The sequence below is a fragment of the Perna viridis genome, chromosome 6 (genome assembly GCF_037379345.1).
Source record: "Perna viridis isolate PV_CMFRI_1.1 ecotype Kerala chromosome 6, ASM3737934v1, whole genome shotgun sequence".
Taxonomy (NCBI): domain Eukaryota; kingdom Metazoa; phylum Mollusca; class Bivalvia; order Mytilida; family Mytilidae; genus Perna; species Perna viridis.
The window spans coordinates 36,119,824-36,147,274 of NC_142450.1; the positions used below are offsets into that span (position 1 = coordinate 36,119,824).

General features: G+C 32.5%; 1 protein-coding gene across 1 annotated transcript in view; it reads right to left on the bottom strand.

Moving 5' to 3' along the window:
- The window catches only part of LOC148614755 (exportin-4-like), a 38,854-nt gene extending 17,005 nt beyond the window's left edge, over positions 1 to 21,849 (bottom strand). The window contains exons 1-14 of the mRNA XM_088589086.1: positions 21,782 to 21,849; positions 16,975 to 17,080; positions 13,802 to 13,943; positions 12,993 to 13,134; positions 11,121 to 11,237; positions 10,747 to 10,903; positions 9,693 to 9,802; positions 8,687 to 8,844; positions 7,643 to 7,817; positions 6,181 to 6,357; positions 4,127 to 4,266; positions 2,400 to 2,542; positions 2,000 to 2,180; positions 1,500 to 1,659 (exon numbers count right to left, since the gene is read on the bottom strand). Of these exons, the coding sequence (XP_088445212.1) occupies positions 1,500 to 1,659; positions 2,000 to 2,180; positions 2,400 to 2,542; positions 4,127 to 4,266; positions 6,181 to 6,357; positions 7,643 to 7,817; positions 8,687 to 8,844; positions 9,693 to 9,802; positions 10,747 to 10,903; positions 11,121 to 11,237; positions 12,993 to 13,134; positions 13,802 to 13,943; positions 16,975 to 17,080; positions 21,782 to 21,832 (1,959 nt within the window). The 5' untranslated portion in view covers positions 21,833 to 21,849. The remainder of the gene's footprint in view (positions 1 to 1,499; positions 1,660 to 1,999; positions 2,181 to 2,399; positions 2,543 to 4,126; positions 4,267 to 6,180; positions 6,358 to 7,642; positions 7,818 to 8,686; positions 8,845 to 9,692; positions 9,803 to 10,746; positions 10,904 to 11,120; positions 11,238 to 12,992; positions 13,135 to 13,801; positions 13,944 to 16,974; positions 17,081 to 21,781) is intronic.
- Between the last annotated feature and the right edge of the window lie 5,602 nt (positions 21,850 to 27,451).

Consider the following 27,451-nt stretch of genomic DNA (forward strand, 5'->3'; position numbering starts at 1 on the left):
TGATGATTTACTTGAAACATGTACAACATCAAAATCAGAAATAATAATAGCTACATGCCCCTGCACATCAGTGAATTTTATGAAAATGTACAAGAAGATACTTACAATAAGTGTGGACAGATGGTTGGACAAACAGACAGACAGGGTGATTCCTATATACACCACCGCAAACTTTGTTTGTGGGTGTACAATAAATATTATAAAACACTTTAACTAGTAGGAATGCATACACAACTTTAAGAACAGCGAACTCCAACAAGATTTGTGGATCTGTGAGTGACCTTACCAAGTGATAGGCTTAAACTTCAATATGTCAAAGTACAGAAAACCCATCAGTCAGATCATTTCCCTTTCTAAGCATCTGGAAATAAGTATTTTGCTTTAGGCATGAACAATTGATGACCCTGTACAATTTCATCAAAATCCATGGAACAGGTTGGGAGGAATTGTGCTTACAAGCAGTACATAGGCTAAATGTTACATGTATTTCTGTTAGAAATCATCTTTTAATAATTAGTCTCCTTCCAACACATCAACAAATAAACCTTACTTCATCTGAATCTCTTCAATGGTTAAGGAATTATAATTTTTACAAGGTACACAGACAGACAGACAAGTTGATTCTTATATTACCCCTCACATTATATATTTGTTGACGAAATAGTGCACATTTATCTTATTCAAGTTTGAATAAAACATGAAAACTGTTACAAAAGTATAACTTTCCCACAAAAAATAGCCAGACCTGAAATGGACCTGCCTTCAATTTTTTAAGAAAAAGACCTTTTTGATATACTGGTAGTTAAATCTGTAGTCGAGAGACAATTTTCCAACCTATAAATCATGTAAGTCTATCTTCCTAGGCCCATACTTAAATGTGCTTCTTTATTTTACTTAACATCATGCTTAAAATGTGAGAATAACACCATGCAACCTTACCACTGGTTCCTTATAGTGCACTTTACTGCAGATTTTTGAAGGAGCCTAATTAAGGAAAAATCATTTCTTTAAAGAATCTGAATGGAGAATAGTAACAATTTAGAAAAGCTTAGTTGAGATAAAAAAATACTGGTTTTTAGCATGACCATGACAGATGAAAAGGAAAATGTTTGTAGCTTCTTAACTGCATATTGTATGAATTCTACCTTCAAAATCTTAGATTTTTTTTTGTTTCCCAATCAATTGTGAAATGTTTCATTTTTTAAAAATGTTTTAGAATTTTAATATTTTGATAAATAAACTGCAGCTCTCATATTCATAAAGTTTCTTTCTTCAATCAAAATTTTAAAACTTTCCTAAAGGCATGGGATTTTCCTATATAAGTAGTTCAGATTTTCAAAAATCAGATTGGTCAGCAATTGAAATGAGCATTATTCATAAATCTAAATGAGGATATTTTCATTCTTGCAAATCATGGACACCTTTCTTTCTTACAAATCATGTGAAAGGAAAATGAATATATCAATGGAAACCAACTAGAACTATTTTTATATACTTACTTGAGCATAATAGTTTTCATCAGGCAGTAAGTATGACCTTGACCATCGATGAAGGAACCACATTGTAGAACTAACTAACTGTGGGCTAATGACACCTGTTAGCTTAGCTTCAACGGCCCTCTTCTCTACCTCACACAACCGGAAAACTCCTGATACCAATCTTTAATATACACAACAATTTAAAGGATTTTAACACCTGAATACATGAAAAACATTTTCAAGCTTGATCATGTACATATAGATTTTTAAAAATCATATAAATTCAAATTCTGCATTCTTAAAACATATCTAAAATCTAAATACTAAACTGTATGAGAACATCAAAATAAATAAAATAATGTTATGGTACAATTTAGATCATAATTTAATCTGTTAACTAAATGATCTACTATGGGTTACTTGATTCTGCACATCTACACATTAAGGATCCAGAAAAGACTATGCAAAAAATCTTTCAATGAGCTTTGAAAATCACTTAATCACTGGACTTGCCCACCTACCTGACAACCCCATCTGTATGTTGGTCTGCTCCAGGAATGGAAGCCACTGTTTCATTAGGTGAAGCAAGCACCTTCAGCGTAGTGTCAATATTTACTTCTTTTGATGATGCAATAGTGTATTCCATTATATCTGGAGGGATCATAGGTGTCTCACCCTCTGACTCAATAGTCAGGACATTAGCTAAATTTAAATACATATACATGTTGTTAGTTACAACTCAAAGAGTCCAAGGCTTAATAGGTTTCAACCAAAATAAAAATAACTTTTCCAAAAAGGATCATAATGTGAACATAAATGAATTAGCTATCAATCAAACCATCTATTCTTAAAAAAACATACCACAACCCAAGAAAAAAAAACCAAAAATGACAAGCTTTTCTATAATGTTAATGTACTCACTAGAAACCAGTATAATCCAATGTAAATCTTCGTACAGAACTGTCAGATATGTTGTATCCATTGACAAGTCATGTCCCTCTGAAGCAAACTGTTGTAATCTCTGTAACTGGCCATGTAAACGAGAGATTCTGTCCTCTAATATCCTGAAAATTTTAACATTAGTAATCTTGCAATACGTGGTCATTTGCACCTTAAATGCAAATCAAAATGCAGGTAGCACTGGAGGTTTTGATTCTAGTGAAAATAGTACCTAAAATTATCAAATCAAGAAGATATGATGTAAAATAATCTGTAACCATACATTTGAATTTCCCATATAATTAAGAACTACTTTTTTATTTAATGTATAAACTGAATGCTAATGCTTAATACTGATTTCAGAGATATGCAAACCTGTTAACCTTTGGAACAGATCATGTGGGAAATATTTTCTCATTGCCTTTGTTTTGTGCGACAGAATTTTAGGTACAAGCATTTTTTTATGTAAAAAATTCTATTATTTTGAATTTCACAAAACAATTCGTAATTTCAACCAAAAACCTACCACAATTTCTTACAAATTCTATGTAGGATATCCTAAATTTGTTATTGATTATATGGAAGACTGCCACTCCAATGTAGAGGGTTAACAGACACACATTTACAAAGTTTCATTTCACTTTTAAATTTTTTTTTAAAACCTGTCCAAAAGTTAATTCCAAATTACATGAAAAAAAATCTGATTAAGAAAATAATTGTTTCCTAGATGTACATAAGCTATTAAAAATATAGACATTTTTTTATCAATTTAAAGTTTTCCTCAAATTTACTTGGTTAAAACAAATGCTCTTCACTTCCTGTTTATCAATTATAAAAAATATCGATGAAAGGATGAAAGATTTTGACTGATAAATGTGTTAAATAGAACATGCTATACACATTCAATGCTTCTTGACATATTTTGCAAAATCTATCTTTCCTTCAGGCAAATTTATTACAAAACATCTTTCAAGGCAAAAAAGAAGTCCCTCAAATCTTCATTTAGTTCAAAGACTAGATCTTAATTTCATTTGCAGCAATGATAGAATATTATTCAGCTGAACAATTGCCTGAAATATATTTACTGATTATAAAAGATATATTAATTGATATAAAAGGACTTGTTTATGGACTATGTTCTGTGTATTGTTCAGGAACAGTAAGAATGTTCCTGACATTAATAGGTGACATAAGGTATTTAGATCATAGAGGATCAAAAACCAAAAAAATATGAAAAACATATTTCTTAGTTGCATCAAAATATAAGGAAGCATGTTTATTCAGACTTCTTTCATTTTTTTATCTTACAAATTGAGATTACAATAAACCAAATGGTTTATTAATATGCATACTTAAATATAAGTCTTGGTAAGAATTAGGCATATGTCAAAAATCTAATCCAACAATGAATTTATAGTAAACAGTAATTGACTACCATTTTCATCACTACAAATCTGACAGCATAAATTGGGAAAGTATCCATTTGATAGAATTTTTTATATACAGTGCATTTTGTCAAAAATATTATTCATTTTACCAAATATATTGCAGAAATGATCTCTATGCTTATATTCTAATCACAAATGATTAATACTTCGGAGGATTTTTTGACAAATGTTTATCAACTGCATGATTCTATTGACTAATCATGTAATTTTAAAATTGTGAAGTTTGCTAATTCTCTTCTACCTAAATCAGACGTGACTTACTTAGACAACAGAGGTATACTGTGGTGGGGAATCATCCTAGCTAAAGTACCAATACAACAAAGCACATCAGCAAATCTCTCTCTGTCATCTTCCTCAACCTCATCAATATCCTCTTCATCTAGCACAGAATCCATCCCTTCCTGTAATGAACATGAACTATGTCATACAATAGGTGCTGTCAATTTTATTGATCTAAATACAATCACATGTTCATTTTGGCTCAACAAAATTTCATCTCCCATTCATTCAGATGATACTAAGAAATTTTGAATAAGAACTTATGTGAATAAATAAAATTTCATTTTCAATATACACAATGGAGTACAACACATATTGGCTACTGGCTATACATTCAAGGTTAAATGGAGTTGCCACAAGCCACCTCTACTTTTACAATTGCTGCATTTAGATTTATGAAGGACTCCTTAGGTTACCTCAGGTCTTGAAAAATATGAAATAATGCTGTAACTGTCAAATAGGAACAGAAATAGGTTATAGAGACAGTTTATCATCTCTTAACCTCAGGCTGCCCATTGATGTCATTATTTTTACTACCTACTTTCACACAACTTTGTTCCACATAAATGGCAAGTCTGTGGTAAAACAAGTGATACAAGAGTATCTGTCAACTATTTCTTAGTTATACCATACCTGAGTGCTAATTACCTAGATACTTCCAAGTTATACTTTACCTGAGTGTTAGTTACCTCAGGACAACTTAGTTATACCATACCTGAGAGCTAGTTACCTCAGAACCACTTAGTTATACCATACCCCATACCCAAGCACTAGTTACCTATGGACCACTTAGTTATACCATACCAGAATGCTAGTTACCTCGGAACCACTTAGTTATACCATACTAGAGTGCTAGTTACCTTGGGACCACTTACTTATACCATACCCAAGTACTAGTTACCTAGGGACCACTTAGTTATACCATACCAGAGTGCAAGTTACCTCAGGACCACTTAGTTATACCATACCCCATACCCAAGTACTAGTTACCTAAGGTTCATTTAGTTATACCATACTAGAGTGCTAGTTACCTTGGGACCACTCAGTTATACCATACCCAAGTGCTAATTACCTCGGGACCACTTAGTTATACCATACCCGAGTGCTAGTTACCTCAGAACCACTTAGTTATACCATACCTGAGTGCTAGTTACTTTGGGATCGACCCGTGCAGGTCCGGGTGTCAAAAGAATAGGCCTGCAGCAGCGCTAAGCTTGTTGTAAAAGGCAACTAAATAGTGCTCAGAACCCTAGTCGAGGGCTAGGGCGCTCTGCCCACAGAGCAACTGGGTTGTGTGCCCCAGGTGATGGAATGGGGTACCCCTGGCGTGTCACATGCTGGGGTTGTCAGGCTATAATACGGAAAAGCTGACCGCAAACCATAGTGGTGCACCGTGTTAGGAAAGATGCCACATTCCTCGAACGTTAAAGAACCCAGCTGTGGTATTCAATAGGAGTATGTACCTTTGTGCTCTGCCACAGGAGGCTAAATTGCCCGACCCTACCCATCCCCCTTTTTTCTAGTGTCAACCAAAATATTTGTCGACCCTATTATCCTTGTGTCCCATCCCAGTTGTCATTTCATGTTCATTTTATCATACATTTCATGTTCATTGTCTGAATATAGCCGAAATATTGCTGCTCTGACGTTAAACCCCAACAACAAATAAATATACTTTGGGATCACTTAGTTATACCATACCCCATACCCAAGTACTAGTTACCTAGGGACCACTTAGTTATACCATACCAGAATGCTACTTACCTCGGAACCACTTAGTTATACCATACCTGAATGCTAGTTACCTATGGACCACTTAGTTATACCATACCGGAGTGCTAGTAACCTCGAAACCACTTAGTTATACCATACCCGAGTGCTAGTTACCTTGGGACCACTTAGTTATACCATACCCAAGTACTACTTACCTATGGACCACTTAGTTATACCATACCGGAGTGCTAGTAACCTCGAAACCACTTAGTTATACCATACCCGAGTGCTAGTTACCTCGGGACCACTTAGTTATACCTTACCTGAGTCCTAGTTCCTTCAGGACCACTAATATGACACTGGATATATGTATTAAACACCTCCACAGCCTTGGGTTTCAGTGACTCTACACAAACATCTTTCAGTTTGTTAACCAGTTCCATCCAACTTTCTAACATATTTTCATATGCCTCCATGTATAAAGTGTCATCTTTGTGCAACTGGTAACATACAAAGAGGTTCATTAAAAGTTTAGTTCTCTGTGAAATATTGAGAAAAAATGTCTTTGTTGTCTTTTATAACCTGATGCCAAAGATGTACAGATTTTTACCTTAAGTCAGTTTATCACACAAGTATGTTTATCATCAATATGTAGAGTAACAAATGTATTGTCTTGTTATAACTCAATTTTTTTTTTATTAACAGCATTGTATTTTTCAAGCCAATGATCCAGAGCAAAATAATTTGTTTTGTTTCTACAGATTTATTCTTTTAATTGTACAAGGTCAAAATTGTTTTTTTTTTATAGTAATATAGTAAAACCTGTCACAAACTTTTACAAAATCCCTTCAAAAACACATTTTTTTCATCACAGGATTTTTTTTTATAAAGCAAACAAAATGCAGAACTGGTAAAATTGGAATAGTAAATCTCAGTTTGAAAATCTGGCTTCTTAAGGAGGTAGACCTAGGGTAAGGGACACAACTCTAACAAATCATTGGAACATCTGTATTCAGTATTTGAGCATCAAAGTAACATGGATTCATTTCATTCTATTTCAGATGAAAGCTTGATAGGCTTTGGTGAAAATCAATATGATACAAACATATCACTGATATCATGAATTATTTCCCTTACCCTAGTCTACTTCCTTAAGCCATCTTAATTGCATAAAACTAATAACTGCCTATAAAAGAAGTTGAGTATTGGTACGCAAACGTTTAGAGAATATCACTACAGTCAAACTTAGATGGCTTTAATACATAGAATTTCTAAAAAACATCTTTTAGAATTCCAAACCTTTCTCTCCTATATAATCAATATCATTTAAACTAAACTGTTGGTCCGCATGATAATAAATCTATGAAAATAACCCTTGCTATCTCAATACCTATGTCAATTATTAGGTAGTTTTTATTTGACATGGTACTGATTGAAGAGAGAGAATGTTCCTAAGTCAGCATGATGAAAGAGTCAAGCCAAAATGTAAAGAAAACTAAATATTAACCTATAAACTCAAAACTCTGTAAGTTTTTTAAATCATCCCAAGTAATTGTAATGCCTACAAACAAAACCTTTTGAAAACGAATAAAAAATTCCCAAGATCTAAGAAAACTTAGTAGAAGTAAGCAAGTTCAAATGATAAAGTCATAGAAAACTGGAAATCTCTGAACTTTAATTCTTGAACTCCGTATAACTCAAACACAATTGAATAGTCCCTTGAAGTATGAGCAACCAAAGTTTGACTGTGCATGTCCACTCCATCTCTCACTGTTTGAAACTTACTGCTTCTTCCATGGCTGCAGCCCTTCCAACTGAGCATGTCTGATGTGTCAGATTCTGTAGAAAACTCTCCATTAGGTCAGGTGGAATCCCCATAAAAATGGTGGAATGGAATGTTTGAACCACATTCTTGAAAGTATTGGATATTCCAAGGTTCTCAAAGTCTTGTAAATCTATACTGTAATGAACATAAAACAATGAATCACATGTGAACACATAAAACCCTAATGTTAGACTATCCTATTTCCATAGCAACTGCCAATAATAATGGCATATTGTCCATCATGCACATCTATAGGTAAAACACTACTATTTATTTCCCAAAGGCGACAATAGTAAAACTTTTGACAAAATCACCCCTTTAAAACAATGACAGAGCTATAAACTGACTTTTTCCAGTCATATCTTCATTTCCCCAACTAAAATTGTGAGCAAAATCATAGCATAACCGTCTCGTTTCTTTGGTATCTTAAGCAGATGATGTTTGGGGTCAAAGTTCACCATTCTTCTGCGAATGGCACATAAATTTTGAAAAATCATAATATTTATATAAAATTGTTTTAAAAAATAAAATGCAATTTTTTAAATGTATTATAATGTTAGATTCTGGAATTAATAAAACATATTGGGTATCAGCACAATTTGTCCAATCACAATGTCTGGAAGTATTTATGTGAGTAGGGTACACGAAAGGCAAACCTAAAATACTGAGAAATAGTACTGTTTTACCTATATGATGCAAAATCTTCACACTAAGATTCATCAAATGCCACTGAATGGTTACGGAAGAGGACTATTGCAATGTAATCAGGAGGACTGACAAATAAATAGATAAGATGATTCCTAAACTTTACACCTCTGCCATAAAAAAAACCTTAGATTAACAGTTTTCATTAAAATACAGGAATATTGTGAAATTTTGAATTGCTACTGCAAAGGGTAAAATAAGGCAAACAAGAATGGCCAGCTCATAGTAAAACAAAAGTAAAGTGGAGTTTTAATGAATTATTTCTATTTAAGCTACAGGGCTTTGAAATAACACCTTACCCTGACAACATCGGAAGAAATCCTCCAAGGAAAAAGGCTAGATACTGGCACTTTGACTTGTCATCTGGGAAAATAGGTCCATGTAGTGATGCCAGCTGTGATATACACTGTAGACAGTGATTAGCCATGTCAGAATTGTGTCGAACTCTCTTATATATCTGTGGTGAAATAAGCAGAAAATATAGTAGTTTTAACTAATCAGTACTGGTAGAACTTCCTTAACCATTAATATTTTTGTCACTATAAACCAACTGATTTTCACAATTTCATTTTGCAATAGAGGCATTTACCAGATAACAAAAACTTATATATTTCAGAATTTACTGTATGGAAATGAAGTGAAAATCAATTTTTATAATTCACTCCAATAAATTGTGTCCATAAAAAAGCTTTTTTGGTTTTTTTTTTGCATTATGCTTAACCATGGGAAATAACTGAATATCCCTAAAAATGATTGTAGTCATCAGGAATTTCCAACATAGGGTTGATTGAACTAACAAAGAATTGTTGTTTTCAATCAGATTGAGGATCAGGAAATTTCATCTATAAATTTGTGTTGTGGAATTTTAAAAAAATTAAGCCTGACAAAAACATTTCAATGTTTACATGGCAATATTGAAACATGAAATATAATGCAACACAGTTTGTTATCATAAAAATAATTGCAAATTAAAAGTATAATAATGAACAAATTCTGAAAGGAATACGACCAAATATTCAGTATTGCATTGTGATACACAGGGGCTTAAGTTCATAAAAAAGGTGCATAAAGCCACCAAAAATTGTACGAAAATGTTGATTTCACAATTTTTTGCTATGCCGTAGTGTTTTAGTACAATTTTATGCCATTTTATGTATCTAACTCATGTGATCTAATCTTAGCCTAGGATGATCAAGGTTGTATAAAATAAAATTCAGTAGGACATAGCCTTGGTTTTCAGTTTTCTGACTGATTAAATTTTCATGTTGAAACAGATAACATGTCGTATCTAATACATAAACTTACATTAAAAAATAACTCTAACACAGACTTGTCCAACAAAGTATCCCTCCAATTCTGGTTGGGTTTAAGTGCTACATTTTGATTCATTTCAAATGACCCAATCTGTCGACGATCTATTAGATGTAGTTAAAGAAATGATAGAAAAGATAATCAAAGATTAAAGATCACACAGATAAAGTTTTTCTAAATCATGCTTTTCGAGCATATATCTTTCAACAGAGAAAAGAGACACATATAAAATGCCATATACCAGAAATTGTATCAGAGCAATATTACTCATTTAAATATTCAAATAGTAGGATAACCAGTGGAACATCATCAACAAAGTTATCAGTTCAGCATTTCGCCATTTCTGTCAGTTGTCCTTCAATTGCTATTTTAATATGGATTATTCCTAAGATGTAAGATACTAAGATAAATACATTTTATGCCTTGGCGTCACATTCATAATATATTGTTCAAATTTGAAATAAAAATTGATCTACAGTTTTATTGACACCTACAGATATTTAAAATGTTTCAAATAACTTGCTCATTCATATCACAAAATTGCTTCTCGGTAAAATGTGAATTGTTCAAGTCGGATGACATTTTAAATCCTGATCACAATGTTTACATTGTCAAATCAGCCATGATTTTGTTTCCAAGATGATTTTCAGTTGTTGGTAGTTTGACAGAAACAAATATTAACTGCCTTATTTTGTGTCAAAATTTCTTCTGAAGGTAATCGTTCCTACTAAATAATTATTTCTTTTCAAATTAATGAAAAATTACATTTTTGTCAACATAGGAATTGAAAAATACAATTATCAGTGTTTTTTCAATAACTGGCACTTAGCAACAAAAATGTCAGAATGACAATGGAATTAGAAAAAGAAATTATTAAATTCTGTTTGATTGTGCACATCAATCGTAAGCACAGATGTTTGGTATTTATAAACTGAGAAATACATAACAAATAAAAAGAAAGAAAATTATGATCAAATCAAAAATGGGCTTGAACTGAAATCAAGTAGAAATGTAAATTACAATCAAATATCTAGTGATAAAAAGATACAAGCTTTAGGTGTGAATTCCCAGCAGAGAACATGCTCAGATATAGACAGAAGCCTGTTCAGTACTGCTGTTGCCTCCCTTGGCAATGGATTTGGTTGTTTCTCTAACTCATGCATTACTTGCAGAGCAAACTGGAAAACTCTCTTCAAATCTTTCTCCTGATTATTAAAAAAATAAGATTTACTTCAATACATTCAGATACACTGAATATTATATATGTTTCAATCTGATATAATGATGATTAGACATGTAATGAAACAAAGTTTTCCAGTAATTTAGCATAGTAAAAAACTTGTAAATTAACATTTAAAACTGGAATTAAAAAAAAAACAGACTATTTGTAAAGTTTCCCAAATCTATATTTTAAAACTTTACCTCAAAGGCTCTTTTACACTTTGCATGGAACTCCCAAGTAAACCCAACACTACTAGTCCTACTTGAACTGGAGTATTCATTAAGCAGAGCAGTCAGCATTGAACAGGCAACCAATTGCTGAAATAAAGATCACTATGTATTCACATTTAAGTGTTTAAAGGATTTACTAAATATAAGATCTTTTCTGGTTTTGCCATTTGTACCATTTACATATTAGCACCAAAAAACAAAAACAAAAAAAAAAACAAAATAAAAAAAAAAAATGTACAAACAATATTTTTTTGATACTATAAAAGACTCATCATCGTTTCAATCCACGCAAATTAATACAAAATATTTTTATATCCATTAATTAATACAGTAGCCAGAATCCATGGAAATGAGCACCAACTAGAAATGCTGTGAATAAACTCCCTTTTAGGTACAACATATTTGAGTTAACTTCAATCACCAACAAAAAACCTGCACCTTAAATTTTGCACTTTTACATAAAATGTAAACTATCTACTTGATTTTGAATCAGATGTAAATTTGTAGTTAAATTATCTCCCCTTGCAGACATATCTCTCTTCATGCATAAAGTTTATTCAAGAGCCATAGGGTAGTTTAAGAAAAGTTTCTCTTACAAGATAAATAGATGATTCCTAAACCACTTCTAAAAGTGTGATGGACAGAAAAAAAACAGATAAAAAAGAAAATTGAACACATGGTTAATTTATGGATCACTATATACAATGATCAATTTAAAAGGAGTATAAAAAACAAAAACAAAGAAGAAAAGTGCTTTATTGGTAGAAGTTAATTTATATATGTACCTGTAGTAGGGTCTAGGACATAAGCCCCCCAGACAAAATCCCCCTGGATAAAAGCCCCCCCAGACAAAAGCACGCCATCTTATAATACTAATGTTAATGTAAAAATATATATTTATTTTTGTTTTTATTTTTGTTTGTTTAGTTGGTTTTTTTTTTGTGTATTTTTAAATTTTTTTTTATTTTCTTTTGTTGTGACTGTTCCTTTTAAATTGGTTTTGCATTTTATTTGTGTTCCGTCTTTTTTTGTGTAATTTTCAATTCTGTTTAGTGCATTTAGGAAGTTTTTGTTTGTAATAAAATGGTTCAATTTCTGTGTATATTTTTTTTCAAGGGTATACTCATTTAATATTTGATGTTATATTTCTTATTACCAGAATCATTTGAAATTTCATCAATGAAATAAGAAAAGCTGCCAGTAATACACTTTTTAAAAAGAAAACAAAATGACTGTTTTTAGATATATTTCCTTTTTAAAGAGTGCATATTTGAAAACAGTTATCATTTTATTGATAAAATATTGTCTTAAAAAGACACAAAAATTTAAAATGTTAACAATTTAGAAATTAAATTAAAAATTTTACACTTTCAGTACTAATAGAAATATTATTCATAATTGATAAAATAATTTCTCATGGGGGGGGGCTTTTATCCTGATCCCCCTATAGTACCTAAAAAGGTATTCTTTTTTGTGCATTAGTTCACATTATTTCTAGTTTTCACAGCTTTTTTTCACTCAAATACTTGAATCATGTGGACTTCAATAGCTTGATTTAATATGTAAGAAAAAAACAATAAAATATCTTCAGCAATAACCTGACATGAATTATTCTCATTCTTGCACATCTACATATAATGCCTATTCTACTTATCAATGTTCATCAAAATCCATAGGGCAATTTTTTAGAGTTGAGCTTGACATGTTAAATCATCAAGCTGAATTACCTCCCTTGCATTACCCAATAATCACCCATGTACATCTTCATTCCTTTCAAATTTCACTGAAAGTATTCACCAGTATTTGGGGAAGTTGCATTCATGAGATTCACAGTTTAATTACCATAGTGACGTTGCCACTTGCAACCAGAGTGGTCACATCCTGAAACAAGCCATCACAGCTAGCACCTTTGACATCTATGGTTCCTCTTTTTAGAATGACTGCCACAGTCTGTAGAATCTGTTCCCTCACATAACTCTGTAAACTAGACAAATACTGCTAATTATATTAAGTGTGAGCATTTTTTTATACAGTATTATAACTAAAAATGCTGACAATGTAAGTATCTATATAAATATCAAAGGACCTCTCTAAAATTTTCCTACTGAGATATTGATATGCAAAACAAAAGGTGGATACTTCTTTTTGAATCATACCTTTATTGTTGAACATACCATAGTGTACTTTTTCATTTCATGGCTGCATACATGAAATGTATGCATGGTTTTAGACTGACCTACTATGGTATACTGTAGTCCGTCTGTATGTCTAAATGCCACACAATATGACAAAAGGATCTTTTAGACAAATTTTTATATTTGGTTTTATATAATGCAAGTCTTCATGAAAGAAAATTCCTCTTTACCATTAATTAATTGCCAAATTTTCATTTCAGAGCAATGTTTCTTCAAAATGAGAGAAGTGGGGTGGGTATAGCATGTGCTTTAATGTAGCTGTGTATTTTTGTGGTTTGGTCTCAATGAAGTTTCCTTTAGTTCCTAAGAATATCACTGTTTTTCTAATCTTAAAATACTATCGATTCAGAAAAAAGTATACCAACATTGATGTACCACAAAAAGTATAACAACATTGATGTACCACAAAAAGTATGTCAACACTAAAAATTTGTCTCCATCACTTCTGTAACTTACGTGATATGTTGTGTGATGTAATGAAGTAGGAATGATCGCAAAGCTTCAATGTCTGATGCTTCCAGCAGTGACCATTCTCTAATGACACTCTCTTTGATGGTTGTAGCTGCTTGAAACAACACATAATCACACTTGCTGCTTTCTAGGAATTATAAAGTGAAAACTAAATTAAAAAAAACATGTTGCACAAGTTTTGACACTGAAGAAAAGTATGCAAGTACCTATGTCATCTTCTGAAATATACCAGTAAGCTTATATTTACTACTGGTTACTTGCATTTGACAACATTAAAAATAAACTAGAAATCATGGAGATGGAATCCATCTCTGTGGACCCCCAGTGACAATTAAGCCATATATACGGATTTGGGATAAGTATACCAACTCAAAATTGGAAGTTTTTTTAATGTTTTTATAAGAATATTTTGACCACAGATAAATCTAATAAAAATAGCCAAAAAAATGCCGAAAAAGGGCAATAAAACAGATAAAAATGAAAGTTTGACCACAGATAGATCTCATCATGCTGAACACTTATCTCATAGTCAGAATTTGGCTAAACCTAAAGATTTTGGAGATATAAGTGAAAAACTACTGCCTGACCTCTATGTTCTATCTTTAGTAACAGTGGTCATGTTATTCGACGGATCAAAAATATCCACATCAGTTCTATGTAGGATACCACAAGGAACATTCATACAAAGTTTTGTTTCAATTGGTCATGTAGTGTCAGACTAGAAGATTTTGGAAAGAAATAACATTAAAAATAGCAAAAAAAAATGTCGAAAAAGGGCAATAATTCCAATATGGCATAACAGATTATAATGAAAATTTGACCACAGATAGATCTCATCATGCTAAACACTTTAACCCATGTCAGAGTTTGGCTAAACATGAAGGTCTTGGAGATATATATGAAAAACTACTGTCTGACCCCTATGTTCTATTTTTAGTAATGGACGATGAAAAGGAGAATGAGGACAACGGATGCCAAGTGATGGCAATAGCTCACATGGCTCCTGGTCAGGTGAGCTAAAAAAGTTACAGCCTGGACTTGAGTTTGTAATGGACGGACAGACAGAGTGACTGCCACTTTCATGATGGGGCCTTAATTATTGCATTTTTTCTTACAATGAAAGTTCGCCTAAAGGTATTCCTACACGTAACTGATTGTAGTTCTGTACTTTGAGTATTATTAAACTGGAGGCTATAAAGAGACTGAATCTTTCACCTAGCTTAATTAGCCCATTCTATTTTTTGAAAAAAAAAAAAAAAGAAAGAAAATGCTTATACATAACAATGTGTCATATCAACTTTTCTTGAATTTTATTCAGTAGTTTCACCGGAGATTTTCATTAATAATAACATCAAAAATAGCAAAAAAATATAAATGTCCAAAAAGGGCAATAACTCCAACATGGCTTAACAGATTCAAACAAAATTTAACAACAAATAGCCCTTTTATCCCAGTCAGAATTTAGCTAAAAGTATCAGTTTTGGAAATATATGCGTCAACAAAAGGGCAATAACTCCAAATTTAACCACAAAGGCATCTTGGCATGCTGAACACTTTTACCCCTGTGTCAGAATTTCGCTAAACCTTAAGATTTTTGAGAAATATGCAAAAAAAAACTACTGACTGACCCCTACATGAATGTTCTATTTTCAGTAACTGCAGTTATGTTTTTTTGACAGATCAAAAGTTCCTTTACCAGTTCTCAGCAGAATACTCCAAGAAATATACACACTGAGTTTGATTCCAATTGGGCTAGTGGTTTCAGAGAAGATTATATTATTAAAAGTAATAACATTAAAAATACCGGTATTACCAGTAAAAAAAGGTCCAATAAGGGCAATATCTCAAAACACAGCTTAACAGATTCACACTAAAATTTAACCACTAACTAAATCCCAGCATGATGAATACTTTTACCATTTTAGAATTTGACTTTACCTAACAGCTTTTAAGATTTACAGAAAAACCAAAAACCTACTGTCTGACCCCTAACTTTTGGTAACAGTGGCTGTGTTTTTCAACAGATAAAAAATCCCTAAATTAGTTCTAGGCAGAATACCCTAAGAAATATTCATACCAAGTTTGGTTCTTATTGGTTTGTGGCGTCAAAGGAGAAGAGTTATGAAAAATTGTTCACGATGTTGGAAGACTTAAAATAGGGCATTTATGGAACATTTAATAATACCACACCATGTAATCATGAAAAAAGGGGGATGGCAAATGTTTAAAATGACTTGACTCAAAAATGCAATATTGATTTTGCTGAAAATTGATCTTAACATATGTTAAATGGTACTTAACAGTTGTGCCAAGTTTCATAAAAATTTATTAATCTGTTTTCCAAGTTATCATCTGGAAACCGTCAGGGGACAGACAGATGGATGCACAACTTTCAAAGGATATCTAATACTGTCTCACATCATGTTGTGGGGTACAAAAATGAAGCTTTCTATAGTGGACATATTGATGTAGAAACCTATTTTACTCCAACTTGTGTATGACAAAAACCATAATGTAAAAATAAATACATGGAATACTTTCTGAATATACAAGGTACATAATCAACTTACCATCCCTATAGTCGTATAGTTAAACAAATTAGAAATTGCCTACCACAGGTCTGACAGCTTTATGGGCCATGCAGAGTAAAGTATTGCAAATCACAGTGCTATATCGGCCTTGAGAAAATTTGCCTCAAAGCACAGCGCTACAGATGTGTATTGGTCCAGAGAACATAAAGCCACAGATCAGTGCTATATTGGCCTGGAGATTTATTGAAGTGTCCAAAAGCACAGTGCTATACTGGTCTAGAGATTTTAGTACTTCGAAGCATATTGCTTTTTTGGCCTGGAGAACATAATACCACAAATCAGTGCTACATTGTATATTGGCCTTAAAAGTAAAATATCTAGCACATTGTATTTCAATTTTTTTGCCATTTTCACGAACCCAATTAGGTTCATTGATGACTCATTCATAAAAAACCTAGTTACCATTATAAGTATATGTCTTATGTATCAAATCAACTACCGGTAACAACATTACCACCATTCTTCAACATATAGCAATACATATTTATTATATATTTTTGTTTAGTAAATATCTGAACTTCATCAGTTTTCTGTTGTTTACGCAGAAATTTAAATAATCTTTCATACCTAGAATATATTTGCAAATATTGTATGGTAGTTTTGTCTTCCTAAATTCAAGTATAATATGTTCAGCTGCTACCCTTTGTTCAGGTGTTACAATATTTGGAGCAGCCTGAAAAGAGAAAAAATAAGTACAAGGGCATGTACACCAGGGCTTAATTAATCTATTATTCAAAGCCACAGATTGGTTGAATTTCACACATGAAATCATATCTTTTTCTTCCAAGATTCAGTGATAAATTTCCCAACTGGTTCAAGCAAACAAATCGTGGTGATTAAAATGTTGGTTGTTATCTCTTCAGAAATTCTTTTTAATTCTTATTATTCAGCAAAAATCAATGGTTTTTATCTTTGAAAAGATACCAAAACAAGAGGCTCCAGGAGCCTGAATTGCTCACCTGGTTCAATTTTTGCCTTTTAAGGGCAATAACTCTAACAAGGAGTTGTCAGACAATTGGACTCCATTTGATTAATTGGACATATTTGTAAGCCTTATAATAAGGATCATTTAAGCAATTATAAGATATTGGCTAAACCTAACAGATTTGGAGATGTATGCAAAAATCTGCTGACCCCATTGTTCTATTTTTAGAAACGGCAGCCAGGTTTTTTCAGCGATCAAAAATCTGTCATTTCGTTAAGGATACCCTATAAAATAAAAATGTCAACTTTCATTGAATTCTGTAGAGCAGTTTCTGAGAAGATTTTTTTTGTAAAGTAACATCATAAACAGAAAAAAAAAACATCCAAAAAGGGCAATAACTCAAACATGGGTCAACAAATTTCACCAAAATTTGACCACAGATAGATCTCTTCATGCTATATAATTTTACCCCATGTCAGATTTTGGTTAAACCTAACTGTTTTGGAGATATATGCAAAAATCTGCTGTCTGACCCCAATGTTCAATTTTCAGTAACAGCAGCCATGCTTTATAACAGATCAAAAATCCAAACGGTCATTTTGTTAAGGATGTCCTTTAAAACAAAAATACCAACTTTCATTCAATTATGTAAAGTAGTTTCTGAGGAGAAGATTTTTTAAAATAATAACATTAAAAACAGCAAATAAAGTCCAAAAAGGGCAATAACTCTAACATGGGTCAACAAATTTTTACCAAAATTTAACCACAGACAGATCTTTTCATGCTGAATTATTTTATCCCATGTCAGAATTCGGCTAAACCTAACGGTTTTGGAGATAAATGTGAATACATAAATGTGAATAAATGTGGAGATAAATGTAAATACTGTCTGACCCTTACATTCTATTTTTAGCAACGGCGGCCATGTTTTTTGACAGATAAAAAATTCCCACATCAGTTCTATGCAGGATACCCCAAGGAACATTTATACTAAGTTTGGTTCTAGTTTCAGAGGAGAAGAGTTTTGTATAATTGTTAACAAAGACAACGATGACGACAACAGATGCCAAGTGATGGCAATAGCTCACATGGCCTTTGGCCAGGTGAGCTAAAAATGAATTAAACACTGATATTAATTGTTTTAAGTCATGAAATAAAATTATATTCCTACCTACCAAAATGTACACACGGTTGGAGAAAGAATGATTGAAAAGATTGGACATTTTAAATTAGGCCTTGTCATAAATTTTAAGGTTGCAACAAAAATTGGGAATGAAATCCTTAATTCTACATGGATATCACTACATTTAAGGGTAGCAGGCTGAATTAGAAAAGCGGGAGGCTTTAAAAATGCTGAGACACAGCCTTTACACTAGTGGTTTAGAGGCAATTACAGGCTTGCAGATGGCCCAAATCCTGCAGTCTAGGGCACTCCTTAGACAATTTTTCTGTAATAGAAAATGAAATAACAAAATTTTACTAAAAATAATGGACAATGAAGCGTTCAGAATTTTAAAATTTGTAAAACTTAGAATTACAATTTAACCATGGAGGAAAATTTTACTGCACAATTTTTGCTGATGCCGGACGTATTCAAGATGTAACAATTTTTCATTTTATTGTTATGGGGTTTTCACAAAATTATGATATTCATGTCATTATCCGGGGAGTGCATTCTTCCCTAACTTTTCAAGATCGCTAGTCATTGTTACTTTCATATTTTTAGCATTTGAAGTATCATGTACATGTATTACTCTGGCGTACCCAGAAACAGTGTCAGTTGCAAATTTTCAGGAAGTATTTATAATGAAACCAGCATGTACATTTTGGTGCAAAAAATACTTTCATGTATGTGCACAAATCTGACGAGTTGACATGTGGGAGGGTTTTTTTATATGACAATGTAGTGCACCAAATAAAATAGATAACACATAAACACTAAAGAGAAACAAGACATCAATCAAAAAAATAAAGAACTAGTAATATGAATTCTCACAAAAAAAAAAAACCAAAAAAAACCACCAACATCAGGTGCTCCAGAAAGGGTAAGCATGTCCTGCCAAGCCAGTGGCATCTGCCATATTGCAAGTGAGTATAATTGGTAAATAATCTAGCAACAGTAACGAAGCTCCCAAACACATGTCAAACACTATTCACACTAGGGCGAAATCATTCATTTCAACTGAGTATCATTATGGAAAAGTAGTAAACAACTTGGAAGTGGTGAAAACATATCCAAAATTGACAATATTTGATAAAATTAACAAAAGTAACCATAATATAAATGATTATCAATTATCTTTTGAAACTGCCAGATTTGTGTGATGTCCATGTCAACAAAACTGTTCCCATAAAATTTTGAAAATAGGTTTAAACTAGATGTCAATCTTTACTACTGATTTCAGAGTTATGGTCTGTAGATCAATATATGTACATGTATTTAAACAATATCCAACTTCACATACATAAAAAAAACTGTTTCCGTTCAACTTCTTCACAAATTTTTAAATTTGTAGTAACTATCATGCACTATGTCAGAGATCAGTCATGGCAATGATTTTTAAAACAGACAAGTTTACACAAACCAATGTAAATACATTGTGTGGGGAGATCTAGTCAGATTACCTATAATCGTAAATTGGGTTGGTTGAATTGAGGAATTTTTCATGGCTTCAGCTTTTGAAACAAATATTAGTATGTATGTGATGTCATATTTAAGGGTAAATTGTGAGGAGTTTTTAAAATACCTGTCATTAGTGAAACACCAATTAAACGTGTAGGATGACATATAATCCCTACTTCATCAAAATTCACTGTTAATCAGATCACCCTTTTGACCTCTTAAGCCTGCCTATAACCATAATATGGGCAAAACTAATTTCAAACTCCTCCCTCATGTTCCCAAATGTAAACTCTAAGCTGATGTATGGCACATTGTTCTGACCCCAACCGGACATATCAATATCCAAATAAAAAGAGGAGGGTTGCAGGGTCAGAGGAAATTTGCACTAATACTCATTTGTAGTGACTTCCATCATGTCAGATGCTAGTTGTAAGGGTGGCATCAGTCAGAAATATAGCCTGCCAGACAACCTCATCTGTTGCTGGCAATGGACTAGTCTAGAATACTGATCAGGATTGTGCAAGAATTTCCAATATCGTCTTCTTTCCTTCTTTAAATATTAATAGCGAGCGCCCTGAAGCGGTGTGAGCTCTACGGTTATTACATGTACTACATGTATCTAAATTTCCCTTAAGGTTCCCCAATATACTAATGAAAAAAGTCCCGGAAGTAACAAAATGTGACTGTCCTTACGGAGAAAATCCATTGCTTCCTCAAACAAACAAATAAAAATAAATCGGTTTAGATTATGTTTCAGTAAAAATAAATTCATCTGCTTTGATAGTTGTCGAGCCTTTCTCTTTTTTTTTTACTAATTAAAAGAAGTAAATATGCTGTTTTTGAAAAGTTCGGGAAACACATGGATGTACGTATGGGTATCTTCGCTGTTCCACTGTTGCTGTTGACAAGAACCTAACCCACCTTGGAAAAAAATATAACTCCGGCTATATTTTCCAAATCGAAGCATTGCTTCTCTAAGATAGGAAAGGCAATCATTTCCTTGTTTGAATTTGCAGCTGTGATATGTGTAAAATATTCCCACCATACATGGAGAACTGTAATATCTATGGTATCTGTACAGATTGATTTAATGGGCCAAAACTGAAAAGGATGTTGCTAGAGATGCCCTTAAGAGATAAAAAATGTAAAGTATTGCGAAGTGCTTTAAAGCTATCGACCATTTTGAAGGCGAGGGGAAAGAGCGGTATGGGGATGGAATTTTGGAAAAAACTTATTTTTTCTGATGTTGTTCATTTATTGAAAAAAAAACTTCCCCATCAATTAACAAGGTAGATTTTCAAATCAAAATATTGATTTCACTTGCTACTGAAATATAAATGAAAATAATGGCATTTGCGAAGCAATAATTTTCATCTGGGTCCCTCCCCTGTAATTTCCATTTTTATTTTTATGAGTCTCTTACAGACGTAATCCTTTTTGAGATTCAGTGTCCAGAGCTGTTTTCTGATGGCCAAATCATAAAACGGCTGCTGACACTGAATCCCAAAAGGGATTAATACAGACGGTACATGTAATGTATGGTAAAGCTCACGGTGCTCGCTGATTTAGGCAATGCCTACCCCATATATATAAGGCGAATGGAAAATAAATCGAATGGGCCAGTTACTAGGGCGAACAGACCCGATACCGTTATTGGAACAGAGCTTCAGAAGAAATTCAGAGTAGAGCCTATTGTTGATTGACTTCCAGCTCAGCGTCATCAAATATGTGAAATACGGTGGAAATTATGAAAAGAGTAGACCGATATTTGTTTAAGTGTTGCTTTTTGTACTAAATTATTTCAATTTATCATAAAGCAAACGTACCAGAACAATTTGAGAGGCATGTTCCAAATCTTGAGCGATTTTTTCCGCCATGTTGAAAGCGGAAATAGTTAAACAATACTAATATCCAAAATTGGCCACGAAAGCGACGACAAATACCCGGAATAGATTAAAAACTCTTATCCCATGGTCTTACCTTTTTCGGGGAATCAAGGAATTAAATATAGATATAATTATATTTATAAATCCTTGGGAGAATGTCCCTGCCTTTATTTATGCCTTATTTGATTTGAAACAAGCTTTTAATTTGTTGGTTCTCTATAGAAAGCCGTTGTGGAATTTATTACCGATTTATTAATATCAATAAATGAATTATTGATATTAAGGATAAATTATTAAAAATAACATATTTATTCACACGTTAATGAATAAATATTGATATCAATAAATGAATTATCCATACGTTAATAAATATTTCTCAGCATGTTAACAAATGATTATTGATATTGATATATCGATTTATCAACACGTTAATAAATATTTATTAACATGTTATTATATCATTTATTGATATCAATAAATAGATGAATTGTGGGTGCCACTATAGGTGGTTTAACCGTGTGGGTGAGAAATTGTTTGTAATTGCTTATTTTATTAGATATTGTCCGACATGCATTATCCAGAATAAGATGTATTAACATGTTAGTAAATATTTATTACCATGTTATAAAATCCTTCAATTTATTGACATTTATAAATAATTTATCAACATGTTACTAATTCATCTATATAATGATATCAATAAATCATTTGTGCACATGTTGATAAATATTTATCAACATGTTAATAAATATTTATTTACACGTTAATCAATATTAATATGTTATTAAATATGTATTGATATCAATAAATGGGAATAAATTCCACAACAGCTTGCCATAGGCTAGGTACTTTTAAGGAATGTTTCTATATTTTTTGAACAGAATATACGTAATAACCTGGTCTGGACTAGTTTACACATTTTTTATAAACCGCTTCGCAGTTTATTAGTGCAAACTGCCTCAGACAATAAAATAAGTATAAATTAAGTATGAGAGGAAAATGTTTGAGAAGGAGGATAGAGAGTGTGTCTGGCGGTCTCGAACACTCATTGTACACTGGTATACATAACGAAATATTTTACGGAACACCGGTTATGAAAATTTCACGGAACTTGGAATTGAGATTGTCAGATATCAATGGAACTAACATTTTCCACCTACACTTTTGTTTTTGTTTTGTTTTGTTTTTCGTTTTTGTTATTTTTAAATCGACAATAATGCCATGCATGGTAACAATAAGGGTGCACTATACAGTTACATTAAGGCGCACTGTCTCGCACACCAAGTTACCCCGGTCAAATTTTGTAAAACTTAAAATCAAAAGTTGAAATTTGGTGGATATATTGTTTAAATGTAGATAAGCATTTATACATAGACAGATGTAATATATGTAATGGTAAACAGGTGTAATTTAAATGAAGAATGGTATCCGGATTGTTTCAGTCCCCTGCCGTATTAGGTTCTCTCCTCAGTATCACATGACTGATTTTCAAAATACCTTATTTCGCACGAACTTTTGGAACTAAAATTGTGAGAGAATGAATCGTAAAGGGTATTATTATTTTTATCCTTTTTCCACCTTATCCATGCATGCTTTCATCCTGTGGTAGTGTCTAAGTGCCTGATATTTTATAAAACAAAGTAATTGGCTGTTAGTTTTGAAAAGGCACCCCTGAGTTGTACTAAAACTCAGTAATATTTTTGCAGTATGTTACCATGGCTACTGGATTTTAAAATAATAATCACTAAATTACTTATAAATGACTTGAACCTCCACACACCAAGGATTTCAAAAATATGAACTTTTCTATGACAAAACACTAGAAATTTCTGTGCGGACTGCCTCGAAACAGCTTTATTTCAACAAAATGAGACCAAATTTTCAGAAATGACCTAACTGTATTGTACTACCTAAATGGCCAATCAGCTTATGACGTTTATCTCAGAGATGGATAAACCAAATGTTTCAATCTTGGCTACGGAAAAAAAGTACTAGTTTTTTGTCGGTCATTTTGAAACATCCAAGAAGGCCTCCAAAAATATTTTGAATTAACAAATGTATAGTACCATTGACAGAAGTTGTATTCCTGTGGCATTGACTGCATAGTTTTTGGAATTCTATGGTTTGATCGATGTCCGACACAGCTAGCTTTTTATTGTTGGTTTTTGTTAGTCGTGTTAAGCTAGAGTTGCTTTTTGTCGATATTAGTTGTTCGTTCATTATAATGTTACTTTCGTCGACGTTCCCATGGAATCCAAACCACTGCTACTGTGCACATTTAGCAAAATACAATTGCTAGAGAAAAAAAATCAAATAGTTAGGATTAAAGTACATTCAGTCGAGGTAGATAATTTGTTAATCAGCCATTGATTTGGAGGATAGGAATGACGAGGGTTTTGATTATAAGTTTACATTTATTTCGTTATTTCGTTTATTGAAGCGGTGATAAATACATCACACAACTCTTTTTCACTATGTGGTGTAATTTTGATAAAATTTTGCATAATCAAGTAAAATCAACAAATCAATCAATAAGAAGCATGTTAAGTTTAAAGATTACAACTTTCGAAAAGATAGAGAACCGTTTAACAATGGTTATTAAAATGATTTGGGCATTGCTATCAAACATTAGTTTCGACAATTGGCACTGCACTCAAATTATTTCAATTTTATAAAGTTATATTAAAATGCAAAGTCGACTGTCCAATTTTACTTAAAATACTTAAAATGGCAGAAATTTAACTTCTTCGTTATTTTTTTTTATATCTTTCATGTTAATAAAATTTTTCCAGAGCGAATCATCATGACTACTTTAATATTTGTCTGTACCGTACCCACAAGAGTTGTGCAGGAGATTTCATTGTGAAGAAAAAAACACGTTTTCATACATATCAAGTTAAAGGTTTGTTGTCTTATTTGTTGATATGGTTTTAATGTGGATTATCTTTCTTTGGATATAGGGCAATAATATCTCACAAGCCCCCTCAAAAAGCTTCAGTTAATCTTAAATTACAAGAAGTTTTTATTTCCAACTTTTCCCTCACTGTTATGGTCTGTAATATATCGTTTGAAGAGAATCGAAACCTGGTATCCTTATTCCAACAATTGCATCATGCACCTGTTCCTAGCATAATGTACCATCTGGTATACTCTTGAATTTATATTTGTAAGGATCATGTACCCTGTGCATGTTTTTCTGTTGCATTTTCTGATAAAAATGTACATTTATCCTCAAGTTTATCATATGTTCTAACCTATAGTATACCCCGATTGTGTTATGAACCTGCCTTATTCTTGACGACAACAATACTACAACCTGTTGTATGATGCATATTAAACTCTGTCGCGGCAAGTTATACATCAAATGAAATTAAATTGTGGATTCTTAGTTATTATCCGAGACTCTATAAAATAGCTGTTGAATAGTTATCGCATATTTGATAACTTTTATGTGAATAAAAACATATTCTCCGAGTTCATTTAGATGTAATTACCCATAAACTTCTTCTAGATGCACGCGACCACCCAGAAACCCGTATTATATTTTGTGTTCCGACTTCCAAGGTGGCAACTGGTGTGTACATATTATCTACAGATGAATGAAGAACATATTTGGTTAAAAGATGATAATTCCGCGAATATGTTCAGAAACAGTTTCTATAAATAAGTGAAGATGATTATTAAATTCAACACTCGTATAATGTACTGATGTATTCTGGGTGGAATTATTGACGGACGTATTTAAAATTTTTGGTCGTAAAGTTTTAATTAGATCATATTGTAGATCAAAACCAAGCGCACTCCCATTCTCAACCTTTGCTATTTCATGATTAAAAATAAAACAGTATTTATTTTGATATTTATATTACCACCGTCAGTACCAAGTTGCCATGAAGCCCCGTCTCCTTAAGGAAAAATATGATAAAACGCCAACCAGTTACGCTAAACACGTGGCCAGACTGGCAAGGGAAAGTAGAGAGACGAATAAACTGAAAATGTTGGCCACAGATGTTATCCACACGGTTATCACGTAAGACTCCCGCTAAGTCTTTATATAGTGTATGAAATATGCTGAATATTACGTCAAAATCTATATCACATGCTGTATCGACCTGAGACACTTATATCTCCCCATTGGCCACCGGCCCGCGGGTGATATCGGTCGAAGGTTGATATCGCATGTGATACAGATTTTGACATGTCAGGTTCATTATATCATATATTTTAACTATACTTTAAGTATGGATTGTGAAGGGATGTGATATAGGGTGTGCAATATTGGTTTAGGGGTGTGATATAGGGTATGTGATATAGGTCTAGATGTGTGATATAGGGTATACAATATAGGGTAAGCGATATAGAGTTAAAACACACACTTATAATGCATATACAAATAAGTATATTTTTATCTAAAAATATGACATAAGCATATTCCACGTATGTGTTTTTTTTAAGCTTCGAATCAAATTAAGATATATGAGCCGTCTGAACTAAGCATGGTACAAGAAAAACCATGATTTAATCGTTTTGAGTTTAAACTCGGTTAAATAAACCTTACGTTAATTCCCATTCTATATGAACAAAAAATGGGTGACTTACAATGCACAAAATCTCCTCCTAGCCACTTAAAATGGTTTTTATACTTTTCAACAATATTAACAACCTTGCAAAAATTGTGATTTTTTTTAGAAATGTGTTGTTTTAGGCTACGACTATACATATTTTATCACTACAATCAAAAAGTCAAAATTTGCTTCACCGAGTATATGTTAGAGTTTCAACATATTTGCCACTTTTGGAGGGACAATTTCTCAACAAGATATCGGCATTCCAATGGGCATTAATTATGCCTCTCTCCTTGCCGATCATTTTCTGTAATCTCATGAATTCCTTCAAAATTATGTGTAGACAAAAAGGTGAAAGTGTCTAAATACTCTAGTTTCACATATGGATATACTGACGATGTTCTTTCCATTAATTATCATATAGTATTTGGAGATCGATCGAATGGATTCCGTTTATTTTTTCACCAAGGGCCATGTCAATGAAGGTATCCTAGGACATGTCTTAAGTCACGTCTTAAGAATAAAATTAGGATGGTCTTAGGACATGTCTGAGACACGTCGTACGGTGTGAACCGAAGCTATTTGATCCTTACTACGACGCGCCTTAAGATGGTCTTAAGACGATGGTATGTTTATTATGATTTAATGTTGGATAATTATTAAATTATCAAAAACTGAATGGTGAATGTATTGAAATTAAAGGGGTATACATCAAATTTATAATATAAACAGAGAATGGATATATTTTACCAATGTTAACTACTAAATCTCATGATTTTTTTGTCGTTCATGTAATATAAACAAATACAATTTAAAACTAATACCGATCTATGGTCATTTAGAGACTTTAGTTTTGATACACGTAAAGGGTTCGGGCAGACGTCCACTTGATATCATTACCTTTAATTTCACAAGTCGTTTAATACGTACTGCACGAATCATGAATAGTAAGGGAAGCTAAAAAGAAGGTATGGGAGAATATTTGCCTTAAAGAAAATGCCGTAAGCAGTGGATGTGAAAATAATAATCTAATTGGTTATCTCGT